This window comes from Stylophora pistillata, chromosome 8 (genome assembly GCF_964205215.1).
Source record: "Stylophora pistillata chromosome 8, jaStyPist1.2, whole genome shotgun sequence".
NCBI classification, from domain to species: Eukaryota; Metazoa; Cnidaria; class Anthozoa; order Scleractinia; family Pocilloporidae; genus Stylophora; species Stylophora pistillata.
This window is the reverse complement of record NC_142526.1, coordinates 11,283,467-11,296,618: the sequence shown is the minus strand read 5'-3', so window position 1 is coordinate 11,296,618 and position 13,152 is coordinate 11,283,467. Positions and strand designations below refer to the sequence as shown.

General features: G+C 40.0%; 1 protein-coding gene across 1 annotated transcript in view; it reads left to right on the top strand.

The window, feature by feature from the left end:
• Positions 1-8,278, top strand: part of LOC111328758 (uncharacterized) — a 209,563-nt gene extending 201,285 nt beyond the window's left edge. Inside the window, exons 7-9 of the mRNA XM_088731702.1 lie at positions 4,745-4,865; positions 5,553-5,635; positions 6,368-8,278. Coding sequence (XP_088587828.1) covers positions 4,745-4,865; positions 5,553-5,635; positions 6,368-6,425 — 262 coding nt within the window. The 3' untranslated portion in view covers positions 6,426-8,278. The remainder of the gene's footprint in view (positions 1-4,744; positions 4,866-5,552; positions 5,636-6,367) is intronic.
• The last annotated feature ends 4,874 nt before the right edge of the window (positions 8,279-13,152 follow it).

The following is a 13,152-nucleotide window of genomic DNA, read 5'->3' as shown; positions in this document are numbered from 1 at the left end:
GTAGTCGTTTATATATTCTACGCGTTTGTAAATATTTTGGATATCCTAAAGAGCAACTGGCTAAATTATTCGATCTCTTAATTATGTTCCTGTTTTTATATGGAACTGAGATTTGGGGGGCGGCATATCAAGGTATGATCGCATTGACAGGCTTTTTAAGCCGGAGCGTTTAGGTTTGGTTACACCAACAACTAGTCTCCCTCGCAGCCGTTTTTAATCTCGTCACGCAACGCTCCTCCCCACGAAGGTTTGTGGGGAGGAGCGTTGCGTGACGAGACTAAAAACGGCTGCGAGGGAGACTAACCAACAACCTGTATGTAATAGCTGAAGTTATAAGAAACCGAGACAGTAAACTATGGAAAATTATCACAGATACTCCTTCCCACCCCCTTTATCAACTATTACTGTGAGACGCAGAGGTTTGGCTTTAGAACAGCTTTTATTGGCACATAAAAGAAACACGGCTAGCCGCACATGCTTAGCAAAACAAAGACGCAATGTCTCGTAGGTGCAAAGTTTATATACGTCAAACAGTGTCCGATGTCAGCACGTGGCTGCATGGCGTGACATTATCTTATGTCACGCCATTCGATAATCATGTCTATAAACAAAACTTTAAGCACAAATTGTCACAATTACCTCCTAAGAAACAGAGATGTTTGCGAAACAGAGGACATGATTTTATTTTACCTGCTGTGAAAACAGAACGCTTTAAGAGATCCTTTATTAACAGATGTCTTTTTAATTTTATTTAATTGTACTTGATCTTAAATTAATTGTTTGTGAAGTCACGGGTATGCTGTGACTACATGAATTAATGAATGAATAAAGACTCTTATTATACAGGACGCCTGATTGGTTGTTAATAACGTATCGTTAAATTTAAATTTGTGGCGCTAAACTGAATGTCAACATAAGAATCTGAGAAAGAACAACGCTACTAAAATTTGAAGGCTGAGGTCTTTTCCACTCGATTCAACGTACTCAACCACTAATTTCAGGTAAATCCGAAGCAAAACTGTAATTAAGCCTAATTTAATTTTTTTTTTTGCAGGAATTAGTATGTTATGTAGTAAAGCTTCCCAAGTAATAACGGTCCACTGGTTACAAAATCGTTGCAGAAATAATCATTGCTGTTTTCGGACAACCACGATATTTTTCCCTTTTATAAATAACTAGACTAGTTAAAAATGTGCTGGAAAACTATAAGATCTTTGAGTTATCGCTGGTTTGTCTAACTAGCTCTTTCGGATTTGAAATCTAAAACGTTCCAAGAACTGCTCGGAGATTGCATCTGCAACGTTATGAGTCAACTGCCGAAGAGATGCCAGGTCCTTCGAAGCTTTCAGTCCTTCTTTGTTTCATACGTCGCTGAATGTAGTTCGGCTTCCATTTGAGCAAATCTGCTCAGCGCCGAGCAAATCTGCATCATTACGCCGGGGGTCACGCACGGAGACTCACCGCGAGCGTTTCACTACTCGCATACTTTGAGGTAAAAGCGCTTTTCAAGGAAACCAAACACAAGAACCGCTTGAATCTAGCTACCAAGCAAAGTTTCAAGCGATGTATAATTTGTGTTATTTGCCTTTCAAGATACTTCTGCCCTTTGCCGAGCACGGTCTCAAATAGACTAAATGCCCGGCGTCAGAAATATTCTTAGATTTTCGACCGAAAGGTTCCTTCAAGCCTCTTAGGAATATTAGATGTCTGTTTAGCATTGTCAAGCGACTCCAAAATATTTATTTGGTTTTTCAGAGGACGAACTCTCTAAGCTTGAGCACATTAAAAGATCGCTCGGTTGTCGCTACGTTTCTGATCAGACTGCCCGACACGGTCTCGAACGGCATTTTGGTGAAAATTTCTAACTGCCGGATATTTCGTCCATTCGAGATCGAGCCCAGCAGTCTGATCAGAAGCGTGTAGACAACCGAGCGATCTTATAGTATGCTCCAGCTCGTGGAGTTTGTCCACTGAAAGCCAAACTGGTATTTTTTTAATTTGGATATATCAACAAAGTTGAAATGGTAAATTGGCCACCGTAACGAGTACAAAAGCTGACGTTTCGAGCGTTAGCCCTTCGTCGGAACGATATTTTTTTAATCACTCGACATTTATAAACACTCATCTGATAATCCCAAGAAGTTTGAAAGAACCTTTCGGAATCTGTGGAGATTTCTGCCGGGCATTAAGTTTATTTAAGACCGCGCTCGATCTGCTGCCGGGCATTTAGTCAGTGTTTAAAATATGTAAAGGAAATCGCGGACTTTGCGGCCAACGTTATTTGCATTTTTCAGATGCCGTTACGGGCAAAGTAACGCAAGTACGTCAAGTGTCGACGAGCTGATCTTGTATTACGTTATAATTCGCAAACTCGCTTACTAGGCCAGAGAAGAACTAGATCGTACAAAAACAAAAGCACTCAAAAAAGAGGACATACGACACTTCCAATTTTGCATCCAATGTTTTTTTAGGATTTAGCTAAAGGCTTCGCCATATTAAGATTTTTTTTTTTTTTTTGAGTAACCACTGAATATTTTTCTTCTTACCGAATCTCTCAGATTTTGGTTTGGAAAAAAAGTCCACCTGACCTTGTGAACCGGCAGATGGTGATGCGAGCTCTGATATTCCATCATGTACAGATGTCAATAACAGTTAAGACAAGAACGAAGAACTAGAACTACTTCAAATGTCTGATCAAAGAAACTGCAGAGGCAAGCACGACGATTGCCTTGAAAATGACTCCCAAAAGCATAAGAACAGAGCATTGAGTTTGTCACAAAAGATACTACAAACATCAAAAGCAGTAAGTGATGAATGTAATTACGCTCTGAATGCTTCTTGTCAGGGAGGAGGTGTGGTTGTGGACAGCGGTGAGACTCCCCATGCACTAACCACAAATGGAGCATGTGGCTTTGAAAAAGATTGGAGTCCTCCAGAAAGACGACGAGGAGATCCTCATGAGAGTAATTTGAAAACAAAAAGATCTCTTGGTTTGAAGGGCGGACAAAGAGACTATTTTCCATCAGGCCATAGTACACAAAGGGATCCCAGTGAGGATGACTTTGAATCCATTCACATCGGAATACATCCTAGTTTTCTCGCACGCCATTCTGCTGAGTACTGCGATTCTTGTGGCCCATTTAATGATCTGGAAGTGCTTTCAGATATCCACTCCATGCAACACAGGTCTAAGTATGTTCCTGAAAGGAATTACCTTCCTCTCCCAAGTTCGTCGACATTTCCTGAATACCCTGATTTGAAAAAATGTTATGCAGGAGATCATTCTACCTACAATATCCCCATTGGGTCTCCTCCACAAAAGAAATTGAGTCCCGATGGGTATCAACCTCAAGAGTCATCCCTCAACTTATTCCTGATGCCTAAGACTGTTCCGGCGAAGACCTTAAAACTACCTCCATCATCAAGCTTATCTAACAATGGATTGAAGGCAAATATTCCGTTGACAGTCACACAGCTCACTGATGATATACAGGCTAGAAACTCGCCAAATATCTCCACAGATGTAAACATACTCGCCGGAAGGCCGACGTTCGCTTCGCAATTTGAAACAGCAAACGACGGTCTTGGTATTCTTCCTGACGGGAAGAGTGCAGTAGCTGGACTGGGTCTGTTAGACAGTAACTCAAACACATTTTCGGACGAATCTTTGGCTGCACTCGAGCGACGTGTGGCTGAAGCTTGCTCGCTTGTCGAAAGAACGTTGAAAGAAAGACAAGAAAGAGGGAAAGCCTTGAAAGAAACTGAGCAGAAAAGAAAAGAAGAGCGGACAAGGCAAGAACAACAGGCACGTGAAAGAAAAGAAAGGGAAGCCAAGGAAACGAGAGAAAGGGAACACAGGAATGAAAGAGTAGAAGGGAACGCGAGGAGTGATGGAGGAGAAACTCCATCGCAAGACTCGGCTGTTGCTGAGGATCGACAATGGCTGTGTGAACATTATCAACGGCTCTGCCGTGTCAAGTTCCCATGCTGTGGAAAATTCTTTCCTTGTCATCGTTGCCATAACAACTCTGGGTGTCCAAATGACAATTCCAAAGCAAGAGAGGCGTGTTATGTTGAGTGCTCTGTTTGTAGTCATCAACAAGAGGTAAATAAATGTGACATTGACTTGAATTTTTTTTATATATAAATGTGCACATGTAGTTGTTTCACGTAGGTTATAAACGATTGAACTTCGATCTTTTATCCTTTAAGATCAACCAGGACGCCCACACCTGTGCCAGATGCAGAACAAGGTTTTCAGCATATTTCTGCTCTGTGTGTAAACACTTTACTGGGGAAGATAAAGCTCCTTATCACTGCAAAAAATGTGGTATCTGCCGGTAGGTGAAACAATATTCATGACGAACTTCGATTTTTGTTTGTTCGATGATGTTCTTGTTTTTCAAAGGACGGTGAGAGAGTAATTCGGGTTGGGCTTCAGTATGAAGTGTTATTGTAGGAATGAAGAACCCTGGCGTTAATAGGATAGAAAACTGCTTGATCGTACGCGCATAAAGCACTCCACTCCCAGTGTTTTCTCATACACCTTTGCGGAACCGTACTCAAAAGATACTTGAGTAGCAGTGAATATCATTTCTTGTTTCCTTATGAGGTTTCCTTTCCAGTAATTGAGTCGAGCACATATTTAGGGCTTTCACATTACAGAAACTTATTTTCTCAACGAGTCATGTTAAATTTTGCTCAAGTATTAACCTGGGAATTGATGTTCCTATTTTCTGTTCAGCATCTACAAGGACCGCTCCTTCCACTGTGATGTGTGTAACGTCTGTCTGGACAAACGGCTGGAAGGCAGACATTCTTGCCGAGAAAATTCAGGACATGATGAGTGCTGCATTTGTTTGGAGGTAATGACTTACTCTTCGTACCTGACTAACCCTGTGTTGTTGGAAAACTTCATAAGAAGGAGTTTTCTCTGTTTTGTTCTGTTTGTTTTACCGCGTTTCATGTTTGTCGCGTCTACTTGTTAATTTATTTGTAATTCTGTTGTACTCTATACTTTTTACTTTATGATTTCAAATCGTTGTGAAATGTTACTGTCGTTATCAGTTGTGTTTTATCCATAAATCTAGCTTAGTTCGTAAGTCAATTAAGTTTATGCTAAATTAAATAAGTCTGGATTTCGTTGAAGTGAATGTTTCTTCTTATCATTTATACTACGTTTGAACGATTTCCTGTCCGGTAGTGAGGGAGTATGGATTTCTGAAAAACTTTCAATAAAGGATAAATACCCGTTACCCTGGTTGCACACAAAATCAGTTCTGTAAGAGGAAATAATGTCCGATAGAGTTTTCTCTCCTTTTCTAATTACAGCCTTGTTATCGACACTGAAAGTGACATCTGCTACATGCAATGTTTGAAAGACAAATCTAGCAACAGACAAAGAGAGCCTGTTAGTTTTTCTTAGCTTGGTTCTGAGTAAACAAGAAAGTGTTTTATAAGAATTATTAGAAAAAACGAATAAAAGTTAAACTGATTGATAGTACCTGAAAATATCATTTTACTTAATGGACGTTTCAAACACTTATTTTCAGGACGCGTTCAGCGGTTGTCAAATTCTGCCATGCTCACACAAGGTTCATAGGGAGTGTGCTATTGCAATGATACAGAATGGCGTGTAAGTAACGAGAAAATTTTTCACCAATTAAGTAACATAACGAGGGGAAGGTTCCGGCGGTCCCCTCACAATTTACCGGTATCCAGTCAAAATTCTGAATCGGATTTGTATGTGAACAGAGATTTCTCTCACCATTTTCACTGCATTACTGCAGTAGGGTAGGACTAGAACGGAACATATGCGAGTAGTCCACCCATTAAATCCCACCCATCCCACCCCAGGGGAGGACATCCATCACACAGTAATCTCGTGCGTGGGAAATTAACGTCTCCTACCCCATTCGTCCCTCTCCGAGAAGACTAGAATATCTAACCATTACTTGATGTTATAGAAAGGTAGCATATTCTTCTCAATTATTTTAACACCTTGAGTGTTGGTCCGGCCGGGGCTTGAACCCTCGACCTCCCGCACAAAAGTCCAGCGCTCTATCCACTGAGCTAACCGGGAGGCGGTTAAATGTGGAGTTATAATTAGCGGAAGGTGTAAGGGGCAGTTGCCTGACCCTGTCTATCCCTCAAATACTAAATGGGTGAACTGAACTCTCGAAACTTCAGCTTTCAAACTCTTTACGGTGGCCAATTTACATCATCAACTTAATTGAAAAAAACAAATTTAAGTTGTTTTAGTTTTACCCGTAGTTTTACAAAGCATGATCTTGACTTGAATGTTCTTGCGCTTAATCCAAACAAGTTTAACTTACGTTCAACTCAAATATTTCATTCTGATTTTCAGTCGTAGCTGCCCAATTTGTCGTCATCCTCTATATAGTCCGACAAGTGGCAACGAGTGAATGACAACGTCTATCCCAGGCCTTTCTCCTCTTGCCTCGGTGATAAAGTAGAGAGGACCCTGGGAATGAGGCTGAAAGGAACATTACTTACCTCCTTTTGTTTATTGTTAAGTGTTCAGTGTTTTAGTCTTAAACATGTTTAAGCATAAATTCTATAACAGGTTTAGTAGTTTAATTCAATCGAGTTGTCCGATCTTCGGGGTAAAAATATTAAAAGCCCTGGGAAGGAATGTTGTCGGTGGTAGAGACTGACGTTTCGTTTTAGCGGGAATCATCATCAGATTAATTGAACTCTGACGATGTCTTCAGGTAAGGTTGTCGAAACGTTAGTCACTAGTACTCAGGACTTCTCTCGCCCGGATGATCAGGCCACGCAATCAAATTTTACTCCAGCTGGTTCAAATCATTTACTGTATTACCTTTTTAAGTTGGATTGTTCAGTACGTTTTTACATTAGTTTAATGTTTAAAATTCGAACAAATTAAAGTAGTAGGTGTGGAGGCTGCACATGATATTAGGCTCTCAATACTAAAACGTTACCGTTCTTGTCAAATGTATAGTTTTTACTAGCAATCCTGAATTTAGTGCGGCAAAATTAAATAACTGCCCGGATATCAGATTTGATAATAAGGGCGACAAACATGACTATCGTTTACTGAAAAATTTCCCAATTTAAAACTTTTGACTATCGTTTACTAAAATATTTCCCAATTTAAAACTTTTGCTTTTTTTAATTAGACATCTTGTAGTGAACAAACATCGCACTGTTGAAACGAAACTGGAGAAAAGTCAAACAGACAACGACAAAATGGAACTAATACCATCAATTACTGTAAACGCAGTTGTATACAATACTGCATGTATCCTATAATGATTCGATTTATCCCTGGGGCTCATTTCTCGCAGGTTGTAACTTCACGGGTCATACAATACAATACAATAACTTTATTTAATAAGCAGTTAAGGAAAAGTAGCCCAGATAGTCGCTTAAAAAACAGCCCATAATGTTTCGTTGTCTGACATTTTTTTTTTTAGTTTCATAGATATTGATATCCGGAAAAAAGCATTTTTGGGACCTATGATTACCGGAACTTTGAATAAATGTGTTCCTGAGCAGTAAAAAGACTAAATTTGTCTGTTTCATTTTAAGGCGGAGAAACATTGTGCATTTACCTTTCTTATAACTTCGCGTCCATTTGTTGTTACCCGACCACACTATCCGCTTAAATAATGAGAAAAACTGCGTAAAACACGTCGCTTATTGTGGGTTGGCTGCTAAACTGAATCATTTTAGCACAAGGCTGTCAATAAAGAATGATTTAGTGAAGAAAACAACATTCCTTTCAGTTAGTTTCCGCTTGTTCACTATTTTGTTTAAAAAGCTGTTATCTCAGACAAATTTGCGAGTTCGACCGCATACTATTATCGTATTGAACCGTATTCTTGAGTAGAAATAGTACTGTAGGCTTAAAAATTCAGGTTATGGGTCAGTATAATGACGTTTGGAGGAACGGCCAAGACGTCATGCTTGTAAAGTGGGACTACGTGAATAAACTAATCATTAATATACATATATATATCCGGCATCAAGGGTTCCAGTCTTAGCGTTAATTGGGAGTTTTAGTACAATTCTCACCTTTCCAAGTCAAAACTGGTTCCTTTACATTTTCAGTGGATTCGACAATTTTTCCATTACTTTTTATAGTGATAATTTTTCGTGTAGTAATTACTGTGTTTGTTTATATGTGTCACCACGCCCTATATAAATCTATTTAAGGAATTTTTAAGTCATTGTACTACAACGGATGAAGGTCTCGGACCGAAACGTTTTTTATTAAAATGTTTAGACTTTTTATTGAGTATATGTCTTCCTTCGCTCGAAGTTGTCCGTCCTCGTGTGCCACACTACTTTGTCTATGGGCGGCCGTCACCACCAAAAATACATGTCAAATAGATCAGTAAATATAAAGATGGAGGATAGCATAGCTTATAATGGAATGGCTTGGCCAAATTATAGACAGTCTGGTTTTCCACCAAAAATGCAAGGATGTCAAATAGATCAGTAAATACAATGATGGAGGATAACATAGCTTATAAGGGAATGGCTTGGCCAAATTATAGACAGTCGAGTTTTCCTTCATGAAACAAGACACCCTAAACATAACTAGTGTAGGTTTAGCCAAATGATAAACGGTCTAGTTGCCCATGTCGAGTTGGAACATGAAATTGTGAAATGGACTAGCTAAATTGCGAATAGCCTAGCACTTATTTGCAATACAGTAAGTGAAGGTGAAGGTGAAACTTTATTTAAGGAGGAAACCACAACACCCTCTGGTGGTTTTCATGAGGGACCTCTATATAAAAATAAGTTGATTACAACAATAATTGTAAAATATTCGAAGTACAAGTACAAGTAGCATTACGTCAAATGACTCGGGTAATATCGAGTAGTACAACGTGAGCACGAACGGTGTAGCGTTGCGTGAAATGGCTCAGCGTAATGTCGAATGGTACAGCGTACATACAAACAGTGTAGCTTTGCGTGAAAAGGCTCAGCATAATATCGAATGGTACAGCGTACACACAAATGGTGTAGGGCTGTGCGAAATGACTCAGCGTAATGTCGAGTGGTACAGTGTACACAAACAGTGTAGCGTTGCGTGAAATGCCGGGCTCAGCGTATTGTCAAATGGTACAGTGTGCACACAAATGGTGGGTAGCGTTGCGTGAAATAGCTCAGCGTAATGTCGAATGTTACAGCGTACACGCAAATGGTGTAGCGTTATGTCGAACAGCTTTGCAGAACATCAGATGCTCTAGCTGAACATTAAATTGCTTAGCATTACATGAAATATTTCGATGTTGTGGCCAATCGTCGAGCTTGCTTGTGGCGTGACGTGAAGGCCATCTCGCCGAAACCACCAAAAATACAAACCGCAAATGGAACAGCGACCTGCTGTTGGGCATGACGTTCATCAAATGTGAAAGTGTAGTCGCTATGTTTAAGAGTCTTTCCTTCGCGTTGCCGTAAGGCAGAGGCAATTTTGTAAGTTTCTCCCCTTTTTTTCCCTGCCGATATTTCCTTTATTCTTTGTCGTTCCAAAAAGTGTGTTGGGAAATTCTGATATTTGAAAAATTTGTCCCGTGGTGTCCATTTACGCAACACAACTCGCATATCAGTTTTAGCTACTCCAACTTTAGATGCCGATATCTACGCAACCAATCAGAATATCTGAAAAGTCTGACATAATTTTGTTGATTGATAATAATAATAATAATAATAATAATAATAATGACCTTTATGAGCATACTTCCACGTAGTGGCTCTTCGCTATTAATATAAAAACTAACTATATACATAATACTTACAATAAATCAAAATTGATAAAATAGTAAATAATAAAAACTATACTAGGTTATCCATTGCATGTCAGTTTGTGTCTCTTAAGATTTATACAAAAAAGTGCATGGTCACTGCAATTCCTTAGCTCCCCAGGAAGCTTATTAAAACATTCTGGAGCTTGATCTTGTAGAGTGTTCTTCTCAATTTTGTTGGCAAGCTCTAATTTTGGTGCAGCTAACGACCTAAGACTATATCTATTTACGACGTGTTGCTTGAGTTTTAGTGGAAAGTCCTCATTGTATAATGACTTGTGCGCTAGCTTAGCTATATCAAATTCTAAACGCTCTTTGATTGTGAGCCAACCTAGCTCTCTAACATCCTGGAGTCCAGCAAATTTAGTTAACACAAAACCCGCACACGTGTTCTGTACTCTTTGAAGGCATTTGGTCTGGTACTCTGGGAGAGGACTAAACACAACGTTACAATAATCCAGTTTAGAGAGTATAAGACTTTCCACCAATCGTTTTCTTATGTGGTATGGTGCGAAGTTTTTTAGTTTCCGTAGTACTGCTAAAGCACCGTAACACGATGACAACAGATTCGTTATGTGTTCTTGCCATGTTAGTTCCTGATCCAGATAAACTCCTAAAAGCTTGGTGCTTGAGACTTTCTCAAGTTTTGTGTCACCGCAGTATACATCTGCAGAAAAATCATTTAAAGAGTGTGCGCGCGCCAATTGTCTTGTAGAGAGAAGCATCCATTTCGTTTTTTCTGAATTCAACGCCAAGTTGGACGATTCAGAGTAACTGCTCAGGCTTCTTATTGTCTGATTAGCATCCTTCATGCACGCCTCTATTTCATGCGGCTTCGAGTGGTGAAGCAACGTGGTATCATCCGCATATTGAAAGCATTTGCAACTCAACTTTTTCTGGAGGTCTGCTTCATAGATATTAAAAATTAACGGTCTTAAGATCGATCCTTGAGGGACGCCTAAGCACGTTTCCAACCGCTGAGAACACTTGTCATCCATCGTTACATACTGTTGTCTACCCGTAAGATAGGAGGTCATCCAGGTTAGAAAATCCTTTGAAAAACCCATTGAGTGCATTTTATAAATAACTGACTTGAAGTTCACATTGTCAAAAGCTTTAGAGTAGTCTGCAAGAATCATGAGAGTTACCTTGCCGCGACGCATTGCACGTGTAATATCGTCTCTAATCCCCAGTAATGTCGTGGCCGTTGAGTGATTCTTTCTAAATCCTGAGATGTTTTCACCAAAAAGTGCTCTTTCGTCAATAAATCCAATCAAGCCTTTCAAAGATTTTGGACAGGGCTGGGAGGATGGATACAGGTCGATAGTCATGTTTAGCCATTGGTTGATCTATCTTTGGTATTGGTGAGATTCGCGCCACCTTCCAGTCAATAGGGAAATAATTATTTCTGATACAGCACTTAATTATATGTGTGAGGGGACCTGCTAACAGCTCCGCAACTGGTTTCAAAAACTTCACTGGGATATTATCTGGACCTGTTGAACTGTCCGTTCTTAGTAATTTGATTTCACGTAAGACCTCTACATGGGTTACCTCGCGGTTACCTTACCCTTGAAAGGGACGGAGTCGCTAACATCACCCAGTGAATTTACCAGATATAATAGGTCATCGACAGAGTCCCCTGAAGATTTCCCTAAGGTTCTCTCTGCTGTAGTGGCGAAGAATGAGTTGAGCTCATCAGGATCGGCCATGAGTGGCTTAGTACTGGGATTCAGAAAATCTACAAAAAGGGCAATTTTCACATATCGCAAATTTCCTTCCGTAGAATTTTATAGTTTTTTTTTCTGATGATTCCTTTCCACGTTATTATCATAAAGGAACAATAAAAAGAAGGGGTCACCGGACTTGTTTTCATGTAATAGCTTTCGTGAGTTTAGCAATTTCCACGCGCGTTCTCGCGCATTTAAAAATCTGGATTCTTTTAGATCGACATTTGCTCACGCAAATTACACGCAATTGTCAGCTACCGCTGACAATTGCGTGTGCTCGCGCGAGCACCTACGATCTGATGTTTACAGACGTTTACTGCTAAGAAAATCATTAAACAGCCGGCAAAGACAGCCTCCCGAGCTCATCTTAAAAATCCTACAGATGACTTCTGGCTATATCATATTATTTTCCTTGAAGTTTCAAAGTCTTCTTCCACTCCAGGTAGATTATCCTTCACTTGAGTTCTTCTTTTTTCGCCGTCGCAAGATTTCATATCGGTTGAATATTTCTTTTAAATGTGAAGTGAAGCAACCTTTACTTCTCCGAAAATCGTCTTCGTTATCTTAGTTTCTATCTCCTGCATTCACAGTGGCCGCTCAACACATCAAATACAAGCTCTTAGGTAAACTTCTCACAAAAGTAGAAAAAAATTCCTTGCGCCGCCATCTTTGTTTTGAATTTTCATCTTTTGATCTCGCGCTTCTTTCGCACGTTTCTCTCGCGCGCGTCACGCGCGAGGAAACTGGTACGAGCCACCTTAAAATTCATCGGTAAACGAGAAGATCTTGTACAGCGAGTGAGAGACTGTGTGAGATGCGGGAATTATTACACCCTCGATCCGGCAATCGATCATGGAAAATGGTTTGCTGCCAAAGTTCTTCAAGAAAATTCTGACGTAGACAATGTAAAAAGGGGTTGACAGGCCTACACGACTCCCCAACGCGTGTTTAGAATAGCCTATTCAAAGTTTTGTCCTCACGAGTATGCCTTTGAGCGATCGCCCTCTTTTGTAAGATACGAGCGGCGGATTTTTGTATAATTCGCTCAATACTGGTTGTGTTTCTATTAAATGCCAGTTTATGTAGTTTATGTAGTCAATGTTTATGAAGTTGTCATTGAATAATCTACGTTTCTTTGACGCTGGATATTCTCTTTCTTTCGGTGCTATTCTCTTAAGAGCATGTGCTCAACTTACTTGCGCTGGTCTTAGATTTGCCTTCAGTGGATCGGGAAATTCGACCTTTTTCGCCGGGCCAGTAAAGAACACAAATATAACTTAAGTGTTTCTTGTTATGTTTTACTCCGTAAAAAAATTCACGCGAACAAGCCACTAGCCGACGCTTGCACTTTGCCATGTCTCGCGAAGGTTTTGGGAAAGGAATGAATACTTTCTTCCCCGACTCCTTTCACTCTTTGAGTGATTTTGGCCATTTATCTGCATATCTTGAGTCTGCCTTACACTCACCCCAACAACAGTGTTTGGTACCAACCATGCCGCTTCCTTTTAGAACGCTAAGTCATTGTTTGACGAAATTTTCCGACGTTTTGTTTTAATTTTACAGCTCTCGCTCATACATTTCCTTGAGCTGGTCGCAATGTTTGTCTGAGTCTGTGCGGGGGG